At 35.3% G+C, this 25,136-nt stretch overlaps 3 protein-coding genes and 1 long non-coding RNA gene across 4 annotated transcripts; 2 read left to right on the top strand and 2 right to left on the bottom strand.

The window, feature by feature from the left end:
- On the top strand, window positions 1–6,298 carry LOC131952151 (KRAB-A domain-containing protein 2-like). Its single transcript, XM_059314692.1, has 2 exons — window positions 1–678; window positions 6,293–6,298. Exons 1-2 carry the CDS (start codon window positions 1–3, stop codon window positions 6,296–6,298), a joined length of 684 nt encoding a protein of 227 aa, XP_059170675.1.
- On the top strand, window positions 5,316–9,900 carry LOC131952141 (uncharacterized). Its single transcript, XM_059314673.1, has 2 exons — window positions 5,316–5,367; window positions 7,086–9,900. The coding sequence occupies exon 2, from the start codon at window positions 7,219–7,221 to the stop codon at window positions 9,778–9,780; it is 2,562 nt and encodes an 853-aa protein (XP_059170656.1). The 5' UTR covers window positions 5,316–5,367; window positions 7,086–7,218; the 3' UTR covers window positions 9,781–9,900.
- Window positions 9,901–10,342: 442 nt separating this feature from the next.
- Window positions 10,343–24,836, bottom strand: LOC131952142 (1,4-alpha-glucan-branching enzyme). The gene is made up of 14 exons (XM_059314674.1): window positions 24,711–24,836; window positions 22,392–22,561; window positions 21,100–21,218; window positions 20,719–20,841; window positions 20,469–20,613; window positions 19,725–20,025; window positions 19,324–19,439; window positions 14,751–14,881; window positions 14,474–14,572; window positions 13,907–14,189; window positions 13,044–13,228; window positions 12,776–12,909; window positions 12,452–12,569; window positions 10,343–12,256 (listed from the first exon to the last, which is right to left on the bottom strand). Exons 1-14 carry the CDS (start codon window positions 24,809–24,811, stop codon window positions 12,209–12,211), a joined length of 2,073 nt encoding a protein of 690 aa, XP_059170657.1. The 5' UTR covers window positions 24,812–24,836; the 3' UTR covers window positions 10,343–12,208.
- Window positions 15,729–18,799, bottom strand: LOC131952143 (uncharacterized). The gene is made up of 3 exons (XR_009388508.1): window positions 18,556–18,799; window positions 17,203–17,364; window positions 15,729–17,072 (listed from the first exon to the last, which is right to left on the bottom strand). It is a non-coding gene; the product is annotated as an uncharacterized LOC131952143 (long non-coding RNA).
- Window positions 24,837–25,136: the final 300 nt, after the last annotated feature.

The raw sequence follows: 25,136 nt of genomic DNA on the forward strand, positions 1-25,136 counted from the left end.
ATGAAAACTATGTTTTTAGATCATTTGACTACAGTACTGCATGAAAAACCAAACAATAGCTTTATTCTCAGCAAAGACAAATACATTGCTATTATAGAGGACGTTAAACAGGCTAAAGCAAAGCAGACAAAAAAAACTGTTGACTATCGTCGACTAAACAAATATGATGTTATTGAAGTTGACGGTAAAGAAAAACTTATTGTACCACTAACAGAAGACAATGGTGCTATTTTGTACTATGTGCACTCAGAAGAGTTGTTCGACTTGATCAATGAAACTCACTTGAAAATCGGACATGGAGGTCGCACAAGGATGGAAAAAGAGCTCAAGAGAAAGTACAAAAATATCACCAAAGAAATCATTACTATGTATCTTCGGTTGTGCAAGCCTTGTCAGACAAAATTGTCTAATCCCAAGAAAGGTCTTGTTTCCAAACCTTTGATATTTAAAGAATTTAACTCAAGATGCCAAGTAGATCTTATTGATATGCAAAGTAACCCAGACGGCAAATACAAGTTTATATTCAGTTACCAGGATCATTTAACCAAGTTCATATTGTTGCGAGCTTTGGAAACCAAAAGAGCAGAAGAAGTTGCTTACCAGCTGCTGGATATCTTCACGACTATTGGTGCCCCAAGTGTGCTTCAATCAGATAATGGAAGAGAATTTGTGAATCAAGTTATTTCTGAACTAAAGAACATGTGGCCTGAACTTAAACTAGTTCACGGAAAACCAAGGCATAGCCAAAGCCAAGGTTCAGTCGAACGTGCCAACCAAGATGTTCTAAACATGATGATGACATGGATGCAAACAAATGAATCAGCTCATTGGGCTGAGAGTCTCAAATTCATTCAATTTATGAAAAATCGTTCTTTTCATCAAGGAATCCAACAATCACCATACGAAGCCTTGTTTGGATGCAAAGCAAAAGTGGGACTTAGCACTTCAAATCTACCAAGAGAGACTCTCAATAAAATAGTTACTGAGGAAGATCTTGAGAACATTGAACAAGAAATGGAGGTTGCCATAAATGCAACTACATCCTAAGCTAACACATCTACTGCCGTGGCGGAACGTCCAGACCAGTTGCGTGACAATAATGTGGCCAACAGATTCTGTATAGTTTGTGAAAAACATTGTAGTGCAGCTCAATCTTGTGGATCCTGTGGCAAAGATGTCCATGCTATTTGTGGAGTACCCAATGAAGCAGACGAAGGGTACGGAGGGAACATTACCTGCAGATTGTGTCACAACAAACAAGACATCATGGAACACAGGTCAGCAGCTCATACTGGCTTGCAAAATCAAGGTGCTAAGATGCTTAAAACATCAAATACAAAATTTAAAGATGTTGACAGAGGTCGCGGTGATCCCCGAAGCGTAATTGCAGTTGTCATGAGCGTCGAGGGCGGTGTTTACAAATTAGGAACGGAACATGGTGTTCTAAAACAACTGTATGCTAGAAGTGAGTTTTCAATTCTTCACAAAAAAAACTGCTCTTATTGTCGTCAGTTGGCACTGAGGAAAAATCACTACGAACCATCGCATCTTCACAATCATTGACTGGGGGGCCAAGGCTACACTCGCTGCAATTGCACAACCAAGTGCACAATAAATCGCTGCAAGTGTAAAAATAACAAGCTGCTATGTAATTCTAAATGCCATAAAAGTTCAACTTGTTGTAACAAATGATAATATTGATTGATTGAGACTATAGTACAATAAAAAAATTGAATGTTTCTGTCATTTACTTTAATTAATAATCAATAAAGATGATCCTACCGGCATAAAAAAAAAATCTGCTCATGATCTTCTAATTAAGACTTTGGCCGGTCCACCATGGCCAGTCCGGGACTGGCCGGCCAAAGGCCGAAATCAAGAGCTATTTCAGACTTTGGCCGGTCCACAATGGCCAGTCTGCGGATTGGCCGGCCAAAGGCCGAAATGAAACAAAGTTTCGGACTTTGACCGACCTATGGGAGGCGATATTGGCCAATGCGCGGATTGGCCGGCCAATCCTAGCATTGGCCGACTTCGGGCTTTGACCGTAACAATATATATATATGTTACGGTCAAAGCCCGAAGTCGGCCAATGCTAGGATTGGCCGGCCAATCCGCGCATTGGCCAATATCGCCTCCCATAGGTCGGTCAAAGTCCGAAACATTGCTTGATTTCGGCCTTTGGCCGGCCAATCCGCAGACTGGCCATGGTGGACCGGCCAAAGTCTGAAATAGCTCTTGATTTCGGCCTTTGGCCGGCCAGTCCGCGGACTGGTCATGGTGGACCGGCCAAAGTCTTAATTAGAAGATCATCTGGCTAGGGACGACCGGCCAAAGTTCGAATTAGAAGATCATGAGCAGATTGTTTTTTTTTAATACCGTAAGGATCATGAAATTAAGTCTTTATTGATTATTAATTAAAGTAAATGACAGAAACATTCAAATTTTTTATTATACTATAGTCTCAAGCTATCAATATCATCATTTGTTACAACAAGTTGAACTTTTATGGCATTTAGAATTACATAGCAGCTTGTTATTTTTACACTTGCAGCGATTTGTTGTGCACTTAGTTGTGCAATTGCAGCGAGTGTAGCCTTGGCCCCCAGTCAATGATTGTGAAGATGCGATGGTTCGTAGTGATTTTTCCTCAGTGCCAACTGACGACAATAAGAGCAGTTTTTCGTGAAGAATTGAAAACTCAATTTTAGCATACAGTTGTTTTAGAACACCATGTGCCGTTCCTAATTTGTAGAAACCGCCCTCGACGCTCATGACAACTGCAATCACGCTTCGGGGATCACCGTGACCTCTGTCAACATCTGGAAAACGGATGCGTACATTGTCACCCACTTCACCATCTTTAAATTTTGTATTTGATGTTTTAAGCATCTTAGCACCTTGAGTTTGCAAGCCAGTATGAGCTGCTGACATGTGTTCCATGATGTCTTGTTTGTTGTGACACAATCTGCAGGTAATGTTCCCTCCGTACCCTTCGTCTGCTTCATTGGGTATTCCACAAATAGCATGGACATCGTTGCCACCGGATCCAAAAGAATGAGCTGCACTACAATGTTTTTCACAAACTATACAGAATCTGTTGGCCACATAATTGTCACGCAACTGGCCTGGACGTTCCGCTACGGCAGTAGATGTGTTAGCTGAGGATGTCGTTGCATTTATGGCAACCTCCATTTCTTGTTCAATTTTCTCAAGATCTTCCTCAGTAACTATTTTATCGAGAGCCCATATATGGAAACTAACATGGATTTACATTTTTTTTTCTTTTGACAGCCATCTGCTATGTCTGTCTCATGGTCTGACGGCCCTTTTGATCCATGTCGACTTGCATATAGAATGCTATATAAACAAGAGCAAAACAATACGTTACTCTCAATGAAAACGCACCCAGAATAATGAAAATGCGATCACAACTTAGTCTAGATAGATCATTGGCCAGGACATACCGGCCAGTGCGCGCATTGGCCGGCCAATGTACAAAATACGCTGTCAAGTTTAAGCGCTTCGGACTTTGGCCAGTACGTCCCGGCCAGTGCGTGCATTGGCCGGCCAATGTACGAAATACGATCTTAGTGCTAAGTTCTTCGGGCTTTGGCCAAGAGAGCCGGCCAATGCGTGGATTGGCCGGCCAATCCTAGCATTGGCCGCACTTCGGGCTTTGACCGTAACATATATATATATATATATATATATATATATATATATATATATATATATATATATATGCGCGTTTGTGTGAGAGAGTATGTACAGAAAATGCAGTATTTACAGAGAGGAGTGATAGAGTTATCCCGCCGCCTTTTAAGTGTGGTCCAAGTGTTTTGCGCCAAGTTCTAATTAAATTGCTACATTGCTCATTAATCCTGCAGTTGGTGAGAATATGGCCGTGCAGTTTCTAATTAAATTGATACATGGCTCATTTACCCTGCAATTGGTGAGAATCTGGCCCAACTGTGTTTACTCCTCAAACGCTGGTCTATACATTCAACGCAATGTTTCTGTGTTGTTGTTCCCACGGCATAAAATAAATGTAGAGGGCGCTAAAAGAGCGCGCACATAAAACACGCAGACGGTATTGGGGTGGTTTTTCATTTTATTATTTTGTGTTCTATGACATGGTATAAAGTAAAGTTCCTCATTCAGAACCCAAAGATTCACATGGCAGATGAAGTAGAGTCCATAAAAATGGACCTCGGCATATTATAAAGAGATGGTGTGGTCAGCACTATGGGGTCGTCCATAAATGACGTTACACTCGTAGGAGGGGAAGGGGGCCGTAATTTTGTGACGGCGTGTGATGAGGAGGGAGCGGGGTTCAGATGGTGTGACGTCACACTTTTGCATTATAAAAAAGCAATGCTTGAAAACTAATTTTAGCCGTTATTTCGCGTTTTGGAAAACTGTTTGAATAAATTTAGGAAAAATGTCCATGTTTTAACAAAAATTCAGCTGCAATTTTGAGGGGGGGGGGGGTTGTAGGCTGAAGTGTGACGTCATTATAAGGGGTGTTGGGTTTTTGTGACGATGTGTGACGGAGGGGAGGTAATAATCATTAAAAAAGAGTGACGTCATTTAAGGATGACCTCTATGCCCAGCCGCCTTTACTATCCCCAACATAAGTCTGGTATCCATCAGAGCTGGGTGAGCTTGGAGACGTCTAGAGTAAGAAAGCCGAGGTCACAGAAACAGATGAACTCTATCCGCCTTATCCACCACCATACTCGAAAGGGAAACTTTAAATTTGTAGCTTCAATAGAGTCGTGATTTTTGTTTCATTCGTGTTTTGCTAAGAAAATGTTTTAGAAAATCTTAAAACACCAGCAGACGATCCCACGTGTTAGATAACTCAGAGGACAGATGTCACGTGTCAGTGTAATTAGATAACCCAATTAGTTGTGTATAGCGCTGTTTTAGATGACAGTGAAACCACAAATGATCCATTTTTCAAAACCGCAAGCACTACTTTGTTACACTTGTGCCGCGCAGCGGTTAATTGCCCCGAATAGCTGTAATATAAACCACTTACGTAAGCTTTGAGTTTGGTGACGGCGTTCAGTTTACTCAACTCTTAAACGGTGGCGCCACCCCCGCCTCTGTCCACGGATTTTTCCATCTCTACTTAGACCCAGCCTCCCAACTCCAACCCCCTTCCAAGGCCACCCCCCCCCCCCCTACTTTCCCCACATACCACCATGTTTTTCCATCAAAATAATCTGAACTTCCTGTCCACTAATAAGACTGACCAAAAATAAAGTATAAAGTTCAGACAAATTACCGAGACTCAACACAATTCAGGGTTTCCTCCGCGAAGAAATGTCTTGATTAAATCGCAATTAGTTTCATACTGTGAGTTTTTTCAATTTTTATTTGTTCACTTTTCATTCTGGAAGTATGTTTTAAGCTATGTTATTAAATAATTTTGACTGATTGAAAATATATTCCAACAGTTCTCACTCGGAAGTTTTTTTGTAAACTTTTATAAAAACTTGTAAAATTGTTATAAAAAGTAAGCGTTAAATTACTTAAATTTGACTTAGTCAGAACTAACACTGTCTTACACTTAAAGGTAAGAAAAGGAACGCGGGTTTTAGAAATACGCTTACACTGCTGTTAGTTTGCCTACAAAGGCAGGTTCAAAAGACTTGCAAGACTTACAAGCGCTTTTAAAAATGTTTTATTATAAGTTTAAACCGACACTACTTCGATTTGAAATACATTAGGTCTATACCTATACCACAAGTTTTAAGTGACTTACTGGTGATAAGATAACGATAATAATACGTAGACTACTTCCAGTGGCGGAACTAGAAAAAAAAGGCTCCCCCGCAAAAAAAATTTTTGGCCCCCCCCCCATATATATATATATATATATATATATATATATATATATATATATATATATATATATATATATATATATATATATATATATATATATATATATATATAAGTAGCCCGCTTCTCTAAATTTTAAATAGTCTATTACCTGAGTATTTTAATCTATTTTATTGCAATGTATAACCACTGTGATATAACGAACCAGACAACAAAGTCACCAATAAGTCCGAACTCATTTCGGGCCCGCAATAATCGTGTTTTACAAATGTTTGTATTACGTCTTTATGTTTAAAACAATTCTAACGTCCTAGAGCTGGCTGATCAAAATTATATAAACACGTAAGCTTGATTTTGCAATGGTTTCTCGCGTTATGTTTATTTTTATGATTTTTTGTATTTATATTATTAGTTTTGAATACATTCATTTTTATAGCTATAGGATTTTTTAGTATGCCTTATTTAAATAATAATTAAGAGAATAAATGGCTCTTTAATTTACATAGTACAAAACTATTTAAATGAGCTTTATGGGCACCCGTGTTTTAATGAAGGGCAGTAAGTCATGGAAGTAGTGTGAACGTTTGCCTATCTTTCAAAGTAGAGCTCTTATAAATTTTATATTTCTCTACGCAACAGTGTGTGTTAGTTACTGTAGAACAATCACTGCTATAGTAGACACGTTTGTTTTTTTACAAAACCACTATCAAGGTGCACGAAAAACATTATTTATGAAAAGAAAATTCATTGTTTTTTTGGTCGGAATTAGGCCCCTAAACGTCGTGCCCCCCCCCCCCCCCCCCCGCATTGCGGGGTCTGGCGGCACTGTAGTTCCGCCCCTGACTACTTCTAGTTATTGATTTAAAAAAGCTTTAACGACTGGGATTAGTTAGATGAACAGGCACAGCAGTGATGAAGATCCAACGCTGACACATTTTAAAAATGCTCCATGATTTAAGTGTTGTCTATCTTCTCCGTTATGCTCATACATCCCACAACAAAATACTTTAGGACTTTTTAATAGTTCAAGACTGATGCACGTTGATTTCACTCAAAGTACTTTTTTTTTCGTTTAATCATCAAATTTCATCATTTGAAAAGTTATTTACAAAATCTTATAAGTTGTGTGAAAGTTCTTTTAATATCTTATTACTATCGTACTGTTTCAATTTTCCCCTATAAAAACTATCTCCGCTTTTATTCAACTGTTTTCTCAATATTTATTTCAGGTGGACTTACAAACAGTAAGCAAAACAACGAGTAAATATAATTAGATGCAAATGCCGATTACCCGCACTCACTATCGCCAGCGCATTGTCTACTTTTGCTCCACGTTGTTATATCGCTCGGTCTGATACGGCTATGTCAAAGAGCGAGAAAAATCGTGAGAAAAAATCAACAGCGAAATTGGATCGTCTTATTGTGTTGAAGAAAGCGATAATGGATTCCCTTAGCATTTTGTCGCGGCACGATCGATCAAAATGTCAGCTAAGGAGAAACAACACCATGCCAAACGCGCAAGTCAGCACCACCAGCGCTAAATACAGCAGCAACGGGGTGATTGGCGGGAACTCAGGGTGGATGCCAAAAAGTTTTGTAAGCACCAACAACTATGTTGACGTGATTCGACGCCCCAATGAAACCGCAACGGGTCGTTTGCTGATGGATCCTAACTCACAGCTCCAAAGCATGTGCCAGACCTGGCCACGTGACGTCTGCGTCGGGAAGTCACCGGAGAGCAGCGTGGAGTTGTGCACGCGCCAGTATAACAACACCGAAACAAACAAAAACTGTGGGAACACACAAACTATGAGAAGTGGAAACACCGAAACAAATAAATATTGTGAACACTCAAGTGCGACAGGTGTAAACACCGAAACAAATAAGTATTGTGAAAACACACTCAGCATGAAATATGTTAACACCGAAACAAATAAGTATTGTGAAAATACACCCAGCATGAAATGTGTAAACACCGAAACAAACAAATATTGTGAAAACACACCCAGTTTTAAGAGTAACAATATTTTCGATACTTTACCCCAGCGGCCCCTTCAAACAGAGATAGTAAAACATCCTCCAATGACATGCAAACAAGTTCAGACCGACCCCGAAGTTCCCGACGACGGGGATTATGAACACGTGAACTCTGACATTATTCAGTATTTAAAACGAATCGGCGACAAATCGGTTCACTCGAATTACGAACCCGACCCAAGCAGACATCCAGCTTGCTTCTCTCCCCTCTACGACACGTACGAAGAACGATTTTGTTACCGTTACCCAGACCACCCATACCGCTATCAAGAGCAACACCCCCACAGAATCCCCGAATCCATGCACATGTACAAAAGCAACGACTACAGAGCGGTTCCACCTCCGAAGATTCGCTATGACCTCGGCTACAACCACGCTCATTTTACTCAAACTTTTCACGAGAGGGCGAAATTCAACCCCCACGAAGCTCGCTATGTACCGAACAATTACGCCGAATCAAGAGCTCTCTCGGATGACAGCGGTTCCGTGTTCAGCTCCGAAGCCGATTCAGATTTTACATTCTACCCTTGCTCTAAACTAACGGAAACTTTCAGCTGCATGACCATGCTCGACACCAGGAAGCCCGGCTTTTTTTCACCACCGGGTGACCTACCAGAAAACATCAATACCAGCTTCAGTTGGAGATCTGACCTCTTCGGCAGCAGCCTCGACGAGGTCACCCAGCAGTTTTTCTTCGACGAAGACGCTCTCAGTGACGACGTCTTTCTAGACGACCCGGTAGATTATAACAAAGGATCGAGAAGCGAAGACCGATTTCAAAAACAGGCTCAATACCTTCCCGACATCCCACAGAACAATCACTATGAGCAGCGTCACGTGTTTGTCCCGACATCTGGCTTGGTAGACGAAACTGGAAGACGGAACAGCAGTAGCGAGGATTACTACGCCTACCGTTACGCAGATATTGATGAGGTTCTTCAAAGTTACGAAGCGTCAGACGACACCCCGTCTGCTTTTTCGACTGACCAATCACCAAAACCTGAAGGAAAGTCATCCCCCGACGATACAGAAGAAACACCGGATATTATTACTGACTCCAGTCTAAGCCCCCATTCACAAAAATCAATCTCCAGTGACGTGCGCAGTAGTAGAGACGAGAACTTCATTGATCAGAACCCGGAGTTTGCACACGTTTTCGACAGTTTGCGGAGAAACAGCACCCAGTCTAAAGCAAGAAAAATGTGGAGGCAGAGGCGCGCCCGGGCAAAGAAAAACACCATCCCAGTCGAACGAGAAGTCGAATCCACGCCTTCACATAATGTTGCTGGAAGTTCTTCGCGGAGTAATGAGGCCACTGTTATAAGCTCTAAACCACCCCCAAAACCGCTTCGCGGAATATTGAAAAACAAAGCTCTAGCCTTAACTTCATCAGGACAAAGTGATACTATAAAGAACTTCTCGGTGAATGCTAATCAAACGATTAACGAAGAAAATTCATCAGATAAACAGTTAACACGGGAATGCTCTGAAATATCATTGCAATACACCGAAAACGGTACAAATAGTAACAAACGCCATAATACTAATCGAGATACACAAAACTCTCTGGCAGAAGAACAAAGAACGATAACTCCAAGTTCTTTCATAAATCACCAATCAGCCGATAAAAGTGAACATTCTGATTTAAATATGGAAAACACACAGGGTCAATATCATTTTGTAGTTTTGAACACAAAAGATGGACCCCCAGAACTATTTACTGTTAGAAAAAACAGTTTAGAAGATCACAAGTGGACCAGGTCTTTGCACAGACGACAAAAATTACAAGCCAAGAAGTCAAAGATGTGTTACTCAACAAAACAAGAAAACGAAAACAGTAGCTTCCCTTTTCATTCAACAATTTATACTTCAGCTTCAACTATTTAGAGCAGCAACAAATATATACAAGCACATTATTAATGGGTTTATATATAAACGAATCACCAAAATATTCTCTTCCAAGATTATTTATTAACAAGTACATGAATAAATATATTCTAAATGCAACACGTTTCTTATAATAATTTTTGTATCAATAATTACTTATTTTAAAAATTATTTTGGAACAGTTCATCTTTAAAGAATAACACATATCTGAAGGTTACAACCTCAATTGCTGAAACAGACAAAAGTATCTTTTCAGAATTGTAAACATAAGCTTGATATATGTACATAATTTTCAAAAATACTTTTATGGTGAGCAAGTTTGAAAATATAAGGAGACACAACAGTAACGAGCAGGGGGCGAAACACAAGCTGACCCTTTTGTTCTTGAAGTAATCTGGATATATAGTTTCTGGGTAAATCGGATGATGTACAACCACTTAAGTTTAAACTGATTTAGTACACCAATTTACTTGTGGGAAAAAATGTTACATTCAGAGAAACAGAAAAGTTTAAAAGTAGAAATTCAATTTACGCTTTTTTTTTGTATTGGCATGCAGCAAAATGTTAACTATAATTATTTGATTGCCAGGTTTGATTGTCAAAATTTGTACAGAATTATGTGTAGACTATTAGGTAATTAAGTAAGATTTCAAGACAATTCTGCTTAATACTCTGTATCTTTGAAGTCATGGCAACAATGTACTGTACAAAATTGGCAGTGTCAAAAGAAAGGAAAAAATTAGAGTTTTAAAAATGATGAAAAATTCAGTTGAGAAAATAAACATAATTTAGAAACATCTACTATTCTTACAATGAAAGCCTTCTATTAACTTGAATAAGTGTAGCATTAATTTGTTGAGTGTTATTTCATTTACTGATCATTTTGAGTAAGCAGAAATTATGCCAGGGATATTAAAAATAAAATTGAAAATAAATTTGGTTTGCAAATTATCAATAGCTAAACCAATGGGGAATACTACAAGTAAGATAACCCCCTGAAAACCATAGTTTTTAAAATTACCAAAAACAAAGTTCATTCTAAAAATAAATTGGTCCATTATAAAATGGAAGAAAAAAAACATTTTGGTAAGAGCAGGAAAAATGAAATAAAAACCATTGTGTCCCAATTTAAATAGTTATCTTAAAAGATGTCTAGTGGGGACGTTGATGACTTTACACCTGTAAAGCCAACACAAAAGACTGAGACTAATCCAACAGTTAATGCTGTACTAGGTCAGCACATTTAGTCTACAGCAAACACCATTCCAAAGCAACACAACAGAAGGGGGAAAAGCTTTCTTTCAAGGGGAAATTATCATTTTAAAGACACTTTGTAATATGACCTACTTCTAAATACACAATTTAAAAATTCCTTGTCATAAAATTTCTTGAAACATAATTGCAGATATTTTACACCTGAGTAATTAAAAAAATAAATGTATAGGGCCTCTAGTTTAAAAATGTAATCAATAGATTAAGTTGCTTTTTTTTAAAGGAAGAAAATAATGAAAATAACATAAAGACTAGATATACTTCTAAAAAAAAAAATTTGCCACCTGGAAAAAAAAAAGATGCTACAAAAAGAGAATCTGCACTTGGAACACTAAAAAAATACATTGTTTTCTACACACTAAATATTTTAGCTAATAAAATTATTCTTTTTAGAACAGTTGAGCATCTAGTTAAAATACAGAAAATAAAATAACAGTAGAATTTAATATTTAAAAGTCTACCTTTTCTATTAAAGTACATCGTAATATGTAATTAGTAAATAAATATATCTGCTATGGACAATTTTATGTCAGAAATATCAACTAAAAAGTAAGCCCATATCCTTCAATTTCATAAAAAATAAATAATGAAATTATTTATAAAGTTCTAGATCAATTTTTTTCCAAATTAGCTAATAGAAACTTAAGGCTGTAGTCAAAATAAAGATAAATTTAAATGATACATAAATGCATTAAGTATGTTCAAATACTGCAGCAACAATCTTCAATATTTGCAAAAATAACATAACTTAGTGTTCTTAAGTCAGGCAAAAAAAAATAAAAAATTGGGAGATTTTTTATGTTTTCCTCCAAATTTAAATTTGTAGTCAGTTTTAATTTTACATTTCAGAGTATTTTATCTTGCGACAGACAAAGATAAAGTCCAGACAAAGATAAAGTCCTTTAACAACATACCTTTAAAGCAAGAACACATTGTGAAGAGATTATTGAATCTAAATGAGCATGTTTTGGAAGAATAGAGAATGGAACCTTACAATAAAAGAGCAGGGTGAAAGATCTGTTAGAGAACAAGATCATTATTCTAAAAATAAAAACTATCAACAACTAAAGTTTGAGATCTAATAATAGCTATGTCAAACAAAATGACGCCCATTCTTTTAAAGAAAAACTTCAACCGATTCACACTGTCGACTTGTTCATGCAGTTTTAGCTAGAACTATGGCAGTTCTGCAGGGTATATATACCTGAAAGAATGAACAGCGTGATTAATGTTCTCATTTGTTTAAACAATTTGAATCAACTTAATAGTTTATTAGAATTGTGTGTGTGTGTTGTTTTTTGTTGTTGGTATCACTACCCTAATGCTAGCTATAACTCTAACCGACAATGCCATTAAAAAATGACAGTCTTGACAAATAACAAAAACCAAGAATACTTACAAAAATATGGTTGTCACGATTACACCATGGCTCAGGAAAGGTGAGAAACTTAACACTATGGTCAATTCTTTTATGACCACCAAATTCTTCTGCATCTGAGTCTAGAACCACCTCATAGCTGGTAATTAGTTAAGGACAATGACATTCTTCAAACTAGATTTTAACTAGTGTTTAATCAGTATATATTCACATTATGATATCCCTGTCCAGGACTATGAAGACACACCCCTTTAGCATAACACTTTTAGTTTTATGCTATAAGTTTTCAATGCCCTTCAACTAATCTGACTCATATGGATAGACATAATTAATACAAAAGGATACGTTCCTGGTACTTGCACTCCAATTTTGTAATCAGTGTAGCTCTTGGATGGATGAAAATTGAAGATAAACACCAGCATGTCAGCACGTTCAAACACGACTACCATGTCTCCCTGATTTTTCAAACTAACATAGTTCTAAAAAAGATAGAAGTTTGTAGTTAGTAAAAAAATAAATAAATCAGTGTTACATTTCACTTTACACAGTGTACAAATACTTATATGACTGTCTCTAACTGCAGTTAATAGTAATGTAAAAATATAAATCGCACCTGATGATGTAAAAGCCAGTTGTACTTTGTCTCTAAGTGAATCATGGCCCTGTCAAAGTTGTTAAGGAATTGGTACCTAAGAAGTTTATCATCAGCAAGATGGAATTGTCTGCGAGCGTAATGGAAGCTTTCATTATTTCCAATTCTTGGAAAATCAAGCCATTCTGGGTGCCCAAATTCATTACCTAAAAGTGGGGCGAAATTTTTATGGTACAATGAATGATACAGTCTGAGATAGCCTGTTTTTTTTTTAGTATTAAATTTTTTATTTAGTTTCACTAAAATCAAGTCAGCATTTATAAACGATTAGCTTTTAGATTCACAATTATTTCATTACAATTTAACTATCTTTGAAGTTGATATTGCTGTAATTTTGACTTCACTACATTTAATTTAAAAGATAGTAGGTAACGGTTTTGTGGCAGTATAAAAGAATAGTGAATTCAATTAAATTGTTCAAACAACTTGCAAGTTATTAATATTGGTGACTTTTTTCTTTTGAAGCCAGGCAGAAAGCAGCGTGTTATAAAATGTAACATTTCTAGAACTTACATTGCCAGGATCATGATCAGGTTTGGTAGTGAGGAGTGAATTTGTATGATGGAACATTGTACACTCTTAAGCTTACAAACTTGCAACTTCTTTGGGTTAACAAACTAGCATTGCACTGTTAGATCATGCTCTACCCCCATTTTGGTGCTAATTTTTAAAAAATTGATACCTCTTCAAAAAAAATTTAAATTAACATTTTTTTTCCCTTTGGTATTGTATCTAAAATAAAACTTCCTTGAAAAATGATAAAAAGTTTAAGTTGTAGAGATATACCAATGTTTACAATTATAGAAATGGCATAATTTGCTTACCTATAAAATTTAGGTAGGCCTCTCCGCCTAATCCAATAGTTATGAGACGTATCATTTTATGCAGGGCAATTCCACGATCAATGATTATGTTGTCTCCAGAGATTAGGGACATGTGTGTATACATTTCTTTATCCATGAGCCAAAAGGCTATGGTTTTATCTCCAACCAGAGCTTGATCATGACTTTCTGCATAAGCAATACACTTTTCAGCATAGCGGCGATTGACGAGGGTGTGGACAATATTGTCAAGATTCCATTCTTCATCAGACGAGTGTTTTAATGTCTAAATATTGTAATTTAAAAAAGTTATAAGTTCATTGTAATAACACAATTGTTACTTATTTTATTATGTCATTTGGAAAATATACCAGAGAAAAGCAATTTAAAAAAAATTTATTTAGAATTATTATTTTAAAAACTTAACTCAGATATAAAATTAAAATGTAAAGGTTGTAAGATTTAATTATAAGATAACAGACACTTGTAAAAAATGTGTTCCTTTTGTCAAGAGTAGCTCAAAATAGGAAAATAAATTTACTTCTGGGCAAAAGTACCAAATAATTTTACCTTGATCCAAACATCTGGTATGGCCATTGCCAATCTGTAGTCAAATCCTGCACCACCTTCAATTAAAGGTCGACATAGCAAAGGCATGCCAGATACTTCCTATAAAAATGAACACCAGCATAAACAAGTAATTTTATAAAAAAATGTATTATAGTTTTAAATTATAGCAGAAATAAATTTTTTAAACCTTTTATATAAAAAAAAAAATCACAAGAAATATTTTTAAATATTATTTATAACAAGATATAAGCACATGACAATCATAAAGTATCTATACCTCAGCAACAGTGATGATAAACTTTGAGTACAAAGTATGAAGCATATAGTTTGAAATCATTAAGTAGACAAGTGAATCTGTGTCTGTGTTGAGACCAAAATACTCATCATAATGACCACTGAATCCATGCCCTGCAAGTACAAAGCATTTTACATGCATTTTTAAAAACTGATTACATCCTTTGGTTATAGAGATAATAGCTTAATAAATATAGTAGGCTGTTGCTCGTAATTTTTAAACTCCACTAATTTCGAGTAAAATTATATCACAAACAAACAGGATTTTTTTCCCTACACATTGATACCAATTTTGTGTCTCTAGCTTAATTAGGAGCTAAGATATGGCCTTTTAAAAATTTGTGGGCGTGGCTTAAACAGCTTAGACCTTCGTCATTCAAGTCTATGTTACGCAAGAAAAAAAGTTGGCACCGATGGTTTTTTCATTGCATCATCACGGATTCGCATTTTTCGAAAAATTAAAAAATTATAATTTTATTGCATCATCCGGGATTCGCATTTTTTTAAAACTAAAAAATTATAATCAAACTTAAAGCCTACGTTATACTGGACTGGATATGATTGACTGAGTAATTTAATTCCATTCATGATTCATATATTATTATTGACTTATTACTCCGTGTAAAAAAATTAATGTAGGTTTAAAATAAACTAGATCTAGTTATTGTAAATCGATTTATTAATATTTAATACTGTTACTACTATTATATAAATTATATAATAGAAATGCATAAGCACATATTACTTCACAAGTTCTTTAATGTAACTGTAATGAACGATATTACTTGGGTAGATGAAGTAGAGTAGACCTACACACACATCACATGGAAAATGGAAGTGGCAACTGGTTGCCTTTACGATACCTTCTCAACCCCCCCCCCCCCCTTGATATTCAGTGTCTATATCAGGAGGCCATAATAAAATTATAGAGTATTAGAACACAAGAAAAAGAAAACAGCTGTCAAAGTGTGTACCAGTGTTTATTACTACTGAACTATGCATACTGACATTTCAATGTTTGCTAAAAGAAATATAAATTATTAAAATACAGTAATCAGATTACCACATGAATTTTAATTTTGTCTAATAAAATAGAAACATTTAGGAGAATGGCAAAGTAAAAAAAAAGATTTTTTGCAATAATTTAAAAATATGTTTATAAGAGCAAAGAAATAAATTACATAGTGACAACCTAAATTTAGCCCTTGTATAATCTACGATCAACACAGTACTGTAAAACAGTTACATAATCAAGAAATTAGCCTCTTCTCATTACGATCCCTCTTAAGAAGAAAAGTAGTATTAATTATCAAGGAATAAACATTAAAATATTGGTTTAAAGTATAATTACTAGTAGATCTAGATCTAACCCATTTATTGAATGTATGCTGGAAAAAAAATAGGTGACGAAAAATTTCTTGGATCACTTTAGTCGCTTTAGTGTTAAAACAATTTTCTTAAGTATCAATTATAATTAATCTTTAGATACAATGAGCACATCTAAGGAAAAGAAGCACATTGACTACTGATTCTAGGGTTATCTAGCTGATTTCAATTACCCTGAAAAATAAGTTAAGTAATTAATTAAAATGTAATTTTTTTTTTACACTATGAACACTAAACTTAATTATAAACATTGTTAGTATTAGTTTTCAAAATAAGTTTACAATTCACAGCAATCATTTTTTCAGTAACAATTTATTAAAACACTAATGTTTAAAAAATAAAGTTCATTTTTATACTAAAAATGAAAGAAGTACTCTGAAATTCTGTTTAGCTATTATTCAGAAAGAAAAACAAGATTCCTATAAAGTCAACCACCAGTGATTCTGCCCGATGACTGAAATCCTCAGCATTATCCTCATCCTCTGCCCAGTAGCTTATGGTGTAAAGAGCTGACTTTTGTTTTGTTGCTGGCAGTCTTTTAATAGTCCTTCCACTGTATTGCGACACACCCTGATCACCTTGCTCCCACTTATGAGTCAGCTAGACACCAATCAGATTTCCCATCAGATACCTCTCCAGCTGTCACACCAAGAAAGGCTCAGTAGAAGTCAACAACGCTTCCATGACTTTAAGAAACAGAGTACATTTGATCGCCACATTGCGTTCTTGTAAATGAGCTTTATCAAAGGACCAGAAATTAACTTCCCAATCAGCCTGAGTGCTTGCGGCGCTGCATGAGAACCCTAGGCTTCTTGAGATCTGCAAGCAGTTGAATGTAGATTTTTGTTATGTCCCAGCAGCCACATCATTCTCTTTAAGATGAGCCTTGAATAAAGCTGGATCTCCATGAAAACTGTACCTGAAAAGAGAAGGGCAAATGGAATTAGAATTTAGCAGACCATTTCACAAAATATATATCTAGCACAACATATTGCAAACTATATAAAATAAATATAAACATCAGAAATAAATTCAGTCTCCATACTTACTGAATGTACTTCCACCTGAGACATGGGTTGAACATAGAAAGGGCTGTACACAAGTTCCACCAACCTATTCCTAGTCACAAGCCTGTTCTCCTCAGCCGCTTTATCTCAGCCATCAAGTTTCTGATTACATTAGCAATCCTTCTTACACCTTGTTGGTCTTGCCTATAAGCAAATAAGATGTACAAAGAAAACAAATTGACCCAAGTCTAGAATTAAATTAATATTAATAAAATTATCAAGTACTAAAATTGTCCTTAATAGGCCTAATTATGGATATATACATAGGCTTACATTAATTTAAATATATAGTGATTATAGGCCTACTTGATGGAGAATTATACCTGCACTAGTCTAAATCTATTCTTAACCATTTAACAATGTCTCACTATTTTTACAAGATCTAGATCTAGACTAGATCTAGTACTTGTATGACCTAATAAAACATAATGATTAAATGATTGTGTTCATCTACTAAATGTACTGAATTAAAATAAATAGGCTAATTAATGAATTGATATAGGCCTAGTCCTACTTAATACTTAATGCAGAATTAGATGAACACTTATAGGCCTATAATTATATAATTAATTAACTTATCTAGATTCTAGATCTAGGTCTAAATCTAGAATCTAGATCTATATCAAAATTAACTAGCACCTTTTTAAGCCTTTTATTTCTTACTAGAATCTAGATTAGTGTAGGCCCTATTAGCCTATAGATTAAATTAGATCTAGAATTAAACTAGATCTAGGCCTAAAGCTAGATTATTTTTTACTAGATCTAGATATATTCTAAATCTAATCTGATCTAGATCTAGTAATCTGGATTCGTTTTTCTAAATCCAGAATCTATTAGGCTATCTATCTATCTTATTAATAATATCATCTAGATCTAGATCTATTCTAGGCCTATTTACTACTATACTAGAGTCTAAATTTTCTATTTTCTAGAGTCTAGATCTAGAAATCTAGATTTAAGTCAACTTGTGTAAAAATCTTAAAATTAAATTAATGTAAAGTCTAGATCTAGATCTAGATCTAGACCTAATTGTCCTAATCAACCGTAATAATTTAGTAAATGTAATGTAGGCTACTTAAACTAAATTGTTAATTATTAGTAGGCCTATAGTATACTAATAGTAATCAAGTAATGCGATATTTTAATAATGTAAGAATCACAGGAAATTTGGCGCGAAATTAAGGCTCTATCGCGGTGGGCCTTCCTAGGCTTGCGGACCATTGAAATCGTAATTTTAAAATATAGGTTAATTTTAGAAGACCCAATTATTAGTCTAGTCAACATTTGGGCATGTCAATGTAAATATTAAGTACCTTATTATTTATAGATTCTTACCTTATATTTCAGCACATTGCTCCTCTGTAAGATAATAAACGAGATCCAAAAATTAAAATAGGTTTTGAATCTAAATCCTCTTGAGGTTAAAACAAAGATGCGCACTGTGTCATGCGTAGATCAGGTGTGCTGTGGTTTCGCCTTAAGCGACATGGCCTTAATTACCAATGGGCAACCGGAAACATGGAATTTAGGTTCAAGGTACAGCCATGATTACCATGGCAACAAAGGTCACGGCGCAAGCTGCGCAACTCGCTAAATATAGATCTATATATATAGTTTTACTCCTCAATATTCTTCAGCTGTTTTTGTTTGTAATTGTAATGTTAGAGGATTTTCCTTCAACACAATAAAGTAGTACATGTCAACTTGTTATGCATTTGACTCCTATTGTAGCCTGCTTTTCTTTTTGGATTTGCTTTCATAGCCTTGTCCATCCTAGAACAAAGTACAAGGCAGCAGTTGTTTGATTTTGGAGTTTTCTCTCCTAGATTGGTTGCTGTACCCAGCTATTGGACCTCATCTACCGGGGTGGGGGGGGGGGGTTTGAACTCTTTTTGATTTAGCAACAATGGGCTTACTAGCCCATCCACACCAATCCCTTTCAGCTTCTAATTATTTATTACAAGGCCAGTGATTTAATTTAATTGCAGCAAAAACAATATTTGTACTAACTTCAGTTTAGTTAATCAACAATTCAAATTTTATCAACTTCACTATGTGTGTGATAAAATATGTTTCATTAGTTTCAATAAAATAATTACTCACCCATTCCATGGGAATGATACAACATGGAAGTTACACCATCAAATCTAAACCCATCAAAGTGATATTCCTCTATCCACCATCTTAAATTGGATAGCAGGAAGCGTAAAACTTCCCATCTAGTAAAAAAAGTAATTTTTTAAATAGTAATTTTGAATACAAGAATTACCACTACCATACTAACAAACTTTAAAAATACTAAATGATTTTAAATAAAAGTTCCCCTTGAGTTCTATGTGTACATTACAATGCAGAAAGTTCATATAACCTAATAAATGATAAATTATTTAATTTGTACTATTGTACACAAGAATTAGTTATTAAAAATACACTTTATTATAATATTTGAGGTTCTCCTAAAGATATCTATCTAAACATTACTCTGCAAAAAATATGTGTATTACTCTGTGTAATTAAATAGCCTTGAGTCCCATAAATCATGAGTTCCCCTTCCACCATCATGAAAATAACAAGAGTTTGTGCCATCAAACTGGTTGAGTCCATCAACAGTATTCTTGGAAGCATGGCTGTGCACCACATCTAACAGTACAACAATACCGTATTGGTGTGCCGTATCAACCAGTTCTTTTAGTTCTTCTGGTGTTCCATAACGACTAGAGGCAGCATAAAAGCTTGTAACCTGATAGCCAAAGCTGGCGTAGTAGGCATGTTCCATGATAGCCATTAATTGAATTGCATTGTAACCTGAAAGTATAGATTTAGAAAACAATTTCATATTCCGCAATATTAAGGTAAAAAGTATATTAAAACAATGTCAAGTTAAAGTAAAAAAAAAGTAATACACCATTTAGACCTGATGGGCAATAGGGTAGGTGAAGTAGTTTACCAGTTTCTGTAAACCGAGCACTCAAAAGGATAATGTGGTCAGCGCTATGCCCAGCCACCTTTTCTTTTACCAACATGAATCAGGTACCCTTCAAAGCTGGGTGTATTTACTGATGTCCTAAGGACTTGAGTCCAGAATACAAACTCACAACTTTTGGGGTTAGCTCTACTGCCTGGTCATGCCATCCCATTTAAAACAACATTACACAACATCAAGTATTGAAATGTTGATGTTTATATCTTTTCAATTTCAAAAGTCAGCTCAGATAACAAGAATGGTGTCTAATAAGTAAATTATTTACCTAAATCTGCTATTCGAGGAATGACATTTTGCGTAAACTGTTTATATGACGCGACTTTTCCTTCCCAAGATGCAATCCCAACATGGCTTTCATAAATTTTAAGACCTGCTCCTAGTTGAGGATGTGGATGCTTAAATTTATACACCTGCAAACCAAAATTTTAAAATATTAGTCACACTTTTAAAATTATTCCACATTACTTTAACAATATCAAATCATTTGTAACCAATGATACATAAATAAACATTACCTCTTCCATGGGAGGGTCCCAGAAAATCTGCTCAAAGATAGGCACAGTCGCAGGACGACCTACCATTTTGGCCCAAGGACATATCCGGTCAACAATGTTACCATTGTGTAACTTCATGCCAAGCTAGAAGAGTTTATTTCTTCAAATAATAGTTAATCCAATTTAATAACTAAAATAATAATAATTAAAATTTATCTTTATTATTAAAGTTTTAATAAACTATGAATGATTAATTTTAAAAGAAACATGTTACAAAGATATAGGTTAATCGGAATAAATATTAAAATGTTCATTAGAAATATTAAAACTATCCTATATGTGCTTGTCCATTCAAATTATATTGTAGAGGCACTTGTAAAAACACAAAATTAGCATACATACCTTAAGTTTGCTGTTATGCTTAATTGGACATGAACCATCATCATTGGCAGGTATTGTTAATGTCCATCTTCCAAAATCGCCCTTTTTGAATGCATATTTCTCCTCAAACTGCCAGTTATCTGATAGACAAGAAATTATTTTTATCAGTCTAGCTTTTGAAAATTAAGGAATGATTGAAGATACTAGAAGATATTAGAAATTAGAGTCAGGCATATGGTAGGACTAGGGTTGGGGTTAGGGAGAGGGTTAGCATCTACATTAGCAAGGCATGTTACTACCAGTAACCTAACACTCCTTTTTTTAAGAAGATTCTATACTACGAGCTGACATGCGCCGTAAACATACGCCGCTATTTAGTAGTTTTATTTTTTACTTTTAGTAATTTATAATTTGTGAATTCAACACTACCTGAAAATATTTTGCTTTAAATTAGTAGCTCGTGAGAAACGATAATCCTCACCCTCCCTTCCACACCACCCCCCCCCCCCACACCAACTCTGTGACAATTTACATACGACAATGAAAAGATCAAGCAAAACTTGTTATTACCTCCCTTAGTTTCAAATCATTTAAAAACTAAATTATCTGCCCCTTAATAATTTGACCCGGCTCTACAATTGTAAACGTTTGGCGTGAACCACAGCTCACCAGACTGGTAGGGGTGGGAGCTATATGCCTAGAGAGTGGGGGAGTAACGCGTGCATTGACATGGTGTCTCGCATGGTCCCCATGAAGAGAATTATATATAGATTGGACACTGGTATAGAAAATCCCCTGAATTAAGGTTTAGCAAATCTTCTCACAGCATTCAAAAGATTTAATGCATAGATATTAGCAATTTCATAACATGATATGTTTCCGGCATTAATAAAAAATATATAACAAATTCTCTCACCTTTCTTCTCTTTAATGAATTAGACAATACCTTTATTACAGTTTACAATTTTTTAACCTTATCCACAGAACCATTGTAATTGCAATAATACAGAAAGTGAATTTACAATTTAAAAAATGATGTGCTATGGCTTTTGTTTGAAGAAATCGCAAATTTTACAATCAAGCAATAGTTGGTTTTGAAAAAATACAGTGTATTATAATAATAAATCATTATATTGTAAAATCCTGTTTGATTTGTCTGTATCAATATGCTAATGACAAATGATTTTAAAGGGAATGAAAATGTATGCAGTTAAAAGAAAATGCAACAAAAAATATTATTAAACCCAACTACAATTAGAATGAATGGTTAGATCTAACGAGGAATCTTTAACTTTACAACAAGAAATACTTACTAAAATCACCGCGTAAATAAACACCAGCTGCACCTGGGGCCCATTCCATTGCATGAATAGCATTATCTTGCTGACGATGTATTCCAAATATTTCATATCCTCTGGTGAACTTCTCAATGCTGCCTTCATTTTTTTCTATCTTTTGGACTAAATCATAGAAACAATCATACCTGAAATGGGTAAAAAAAATTTTTTAAATGTATTGAATATTAATTAATATTTGTACAAAAAGCATAATCAATAACAAATGCAAGATTAAACAAAAGTTGGTGAGTATGTATATCTTATTTGATTGCCAAATAGTTTTTTATTTTAACCTTAAATATAGAAAATAATCTAAAATATGAATACTTGAAGCTTGTGATACAAATACTAGCATGATGGTACCATTAATACCATTAGAGACTTTGTTTTGCTATCACTATAAGCATCAGACAATGGGCTAGAATTAAACTTGGCCTCAATTATGTGCATTTTATCAATAAAGAGGCTATTTTTGTCAAATAGACATTAAATAGCTTTATAAATGTAAATTAATATCTGGTTGAATTTTTATCAAGCCTAATTTATATTTATCTCAACTGTTCTTAAATTTAGTGCTGAAACTGAAAGGGATACCCTTCAACACAATTAAGTATTATTTGTCAACTTGTTATGCGCCATTGACTCTGATTTCAGCCTGCTTTTCTTTTTGGATTTGCTTCTAGATCTATTGCCTTTGTAACCAAGAACAAACTACAAGGCAGCAGTTGTTTGATTTTGGAGTTGTTTCTCCTAGAAGAGTTGCTGTCCCCAGCTATCGAGCCTCATCTGCCCAGGGGTTTGAACTTGAGACTTTGCAGTTTAGAAACCATGAGCTTTACTGACTCGACCCCACAGACAAAAAAAGATTTGGTCTAAGTCTAAGTTTATAACGCAATTAATAACAGTATATCTACTGGCTAATACTCCTAACTTCAAATAAGAGCTAAGATAAGACCTAATTAATCCAAATGTAGTAGGCCTAAATTATTAGTATGTAGATATATAACTAATATTTATTAAACTATTAATAGTAGTTCTATATTGAAATCTAATTTTAAATTGAGTACATCTAGCACCAAGGTGACATTAAATCTTACCCTCACCACTGGAACTTGGATTCTAGAGTCAGTCATGTAGCCTGCAGGTAAACTACTCTACTATAACTTTCGTAATACTTTAATCACTCAACATTTTTTTTGCTAGATAATATACCTATCACTATACAACTTAAAGAGATTATAGGTTATATCACGTATTATATATAATAGTGTATTATAGGCAGGGGCATAGCAAGGGGGGGGGGGGCGGGGGGTGCGGACCGCACCGGGTGACACCATTTAGGGGGGTGACACCAAGGCAAAAAATAGCAAAATATATAGAGAAAAACTTGAGGGGGGTGCAAATCGAAAGTTCGAGGGGGGGGGGGTGCAAATCGAAAATTTGAAAGTTTGTCCCCGGGAAGGGTTGCTACGCCTCTGGGGGGGGGGGGGGGGTGACACCATTAAGTGCCACACCGGGTGACACCCGACCTCGCTACGCCACTGATTATAGGCTATAGTAGACCTATACATTACAATTCTCAAAACTCTATAGGCCTAAGGCTAAAAATTAAAATATAGGCCTACTAGCCTACTAATACTATCAGGGTTTCTTGCAAGCATCTCTTTGGTGTGTGCACACTCACACATCCCCCCCCCCCCCGTGAATACAATGTCTGAAAGAAACACTACGCTATTATTAATTATATAATGTGGTGGTAGGCTTCTATGAGTGTAAATCTTTCTTTAACTTCACCAACTAGTACTAGACTAGCTAGATCTCTATAGTACTTTGTACTAACTTAGTACTGTAGTACTACTAGTACTAGTGTAGTAGTAGAGTAAGTAAGTAGATTCTAATTAAATAAATATTATATTAATAAATAAAAGTCTGAAAATTACTGAAAATAAATCTAGAATTCAGAATACAAATTGTTACAATGGAATAATCAAGGAAAGTATCTCAAGTATTCGTACTCTCGGACTCACAGTTGTGGGCTACACGAACACTATAACAGTACTCTAACATGTTAATAGTAATAATAGCCAACAGTTAGATCTCTAGATCTAGTCACTAGATCTAGATTCTAATAACAGTAGCGAGTAGGCCACTGACTGACCAGCGAGTTACTGAGTGACGACACTGTTGTGTTGTCTGTTCTGAAGTTTTGGGCCTCTAACTCTAAATCACAAAAATATTAAATATTGGATGCAAAAGCAACAAAAAAGCACACCAAAGTTACATTATTTACAGCACCTTCGCTTAATTTCCGTTTCGTAATTGCGCAGATATCCATCTAGCTTAAATGTTTGCTCCAAATCTGGTTTAGGGGGAATTGTGCATTCTCCTTGCGCCATGTTTGGGGGTCCTGTGTCTGTGTAGCGGTACATGTTCAAGATCCTTGACATCAGTGGCGAGGTCAAGGTCAAGGCAAATAGCATGTATCAGCTGGTAATTTCTGCGTAGGTAAGGCCTAACGCGTGGTCTTTTAGATAATCTATATCTAAACTTATGTTAATAACACTGCATGGTATCTGGCATAGAATGTCGGACTTAGATATTTTTATATAAAAAGATGACATCTACACATAGGCCTTCGGTTGTAAAACTGATGTTTTTTAATGCAGTTCGGACAAAGTAAATAACAATTTAAAAATAATTAACATAGATCTATATCTATCT

The sequence above is a fragment of the Physella acuta genome, unplaced genomic scaffold, assembly GCF_028476545.2.
Source record: "Physella acuta isolate Inbredline_101_S28 unplaced genomic scaffold, ASM2847654v3 ptg000855l, whole genome shotgun sequence".
In the NCBI taxonomy this organism is placed as follows: Eukaryota; Metazoa; Mollusca; class Gastropoda; family Physidae; genus Physella; species Physella acuta.

Bases quoted from the DNA above. Each gene is read 5' to 3' on its own strand.
- LOC131952151 (XM_059314692.1), top strand. From the start codon at position 1: ATGAAAACTATGTTTTTAGATCATTTGACTACAGTACTGCATGAAAAA.
- LOC131952141 (XM_059314673.1), top strand. From the start codon at position 7,219: ATGTCAAAGAGCGAGAAAAATCGTGAGAAAAAATCAACAGCGAAATTG.
- LOC131952142 (XM_059314674.1), bottom strand. From the start codon at position 24,811: ATGGCGCAAGGAGAATGCACAATTCCCCCTAAACCAGATTTGGAGCAA. The intron at 19,440-19,724 runs GTAATACACATA...TTTTTTTACTAG, and splicing joins AGGCTATTTAATTACACAGA to ATGGGAAGTTTTACGCTTCC. The intron at 12,910-13,043 runs GTGCGATTTATA...TATCTTTTTTAG, and splicing joins ACTGGCTTTTACATCATCAG to AACTATGTTAGTTTGAAAAA.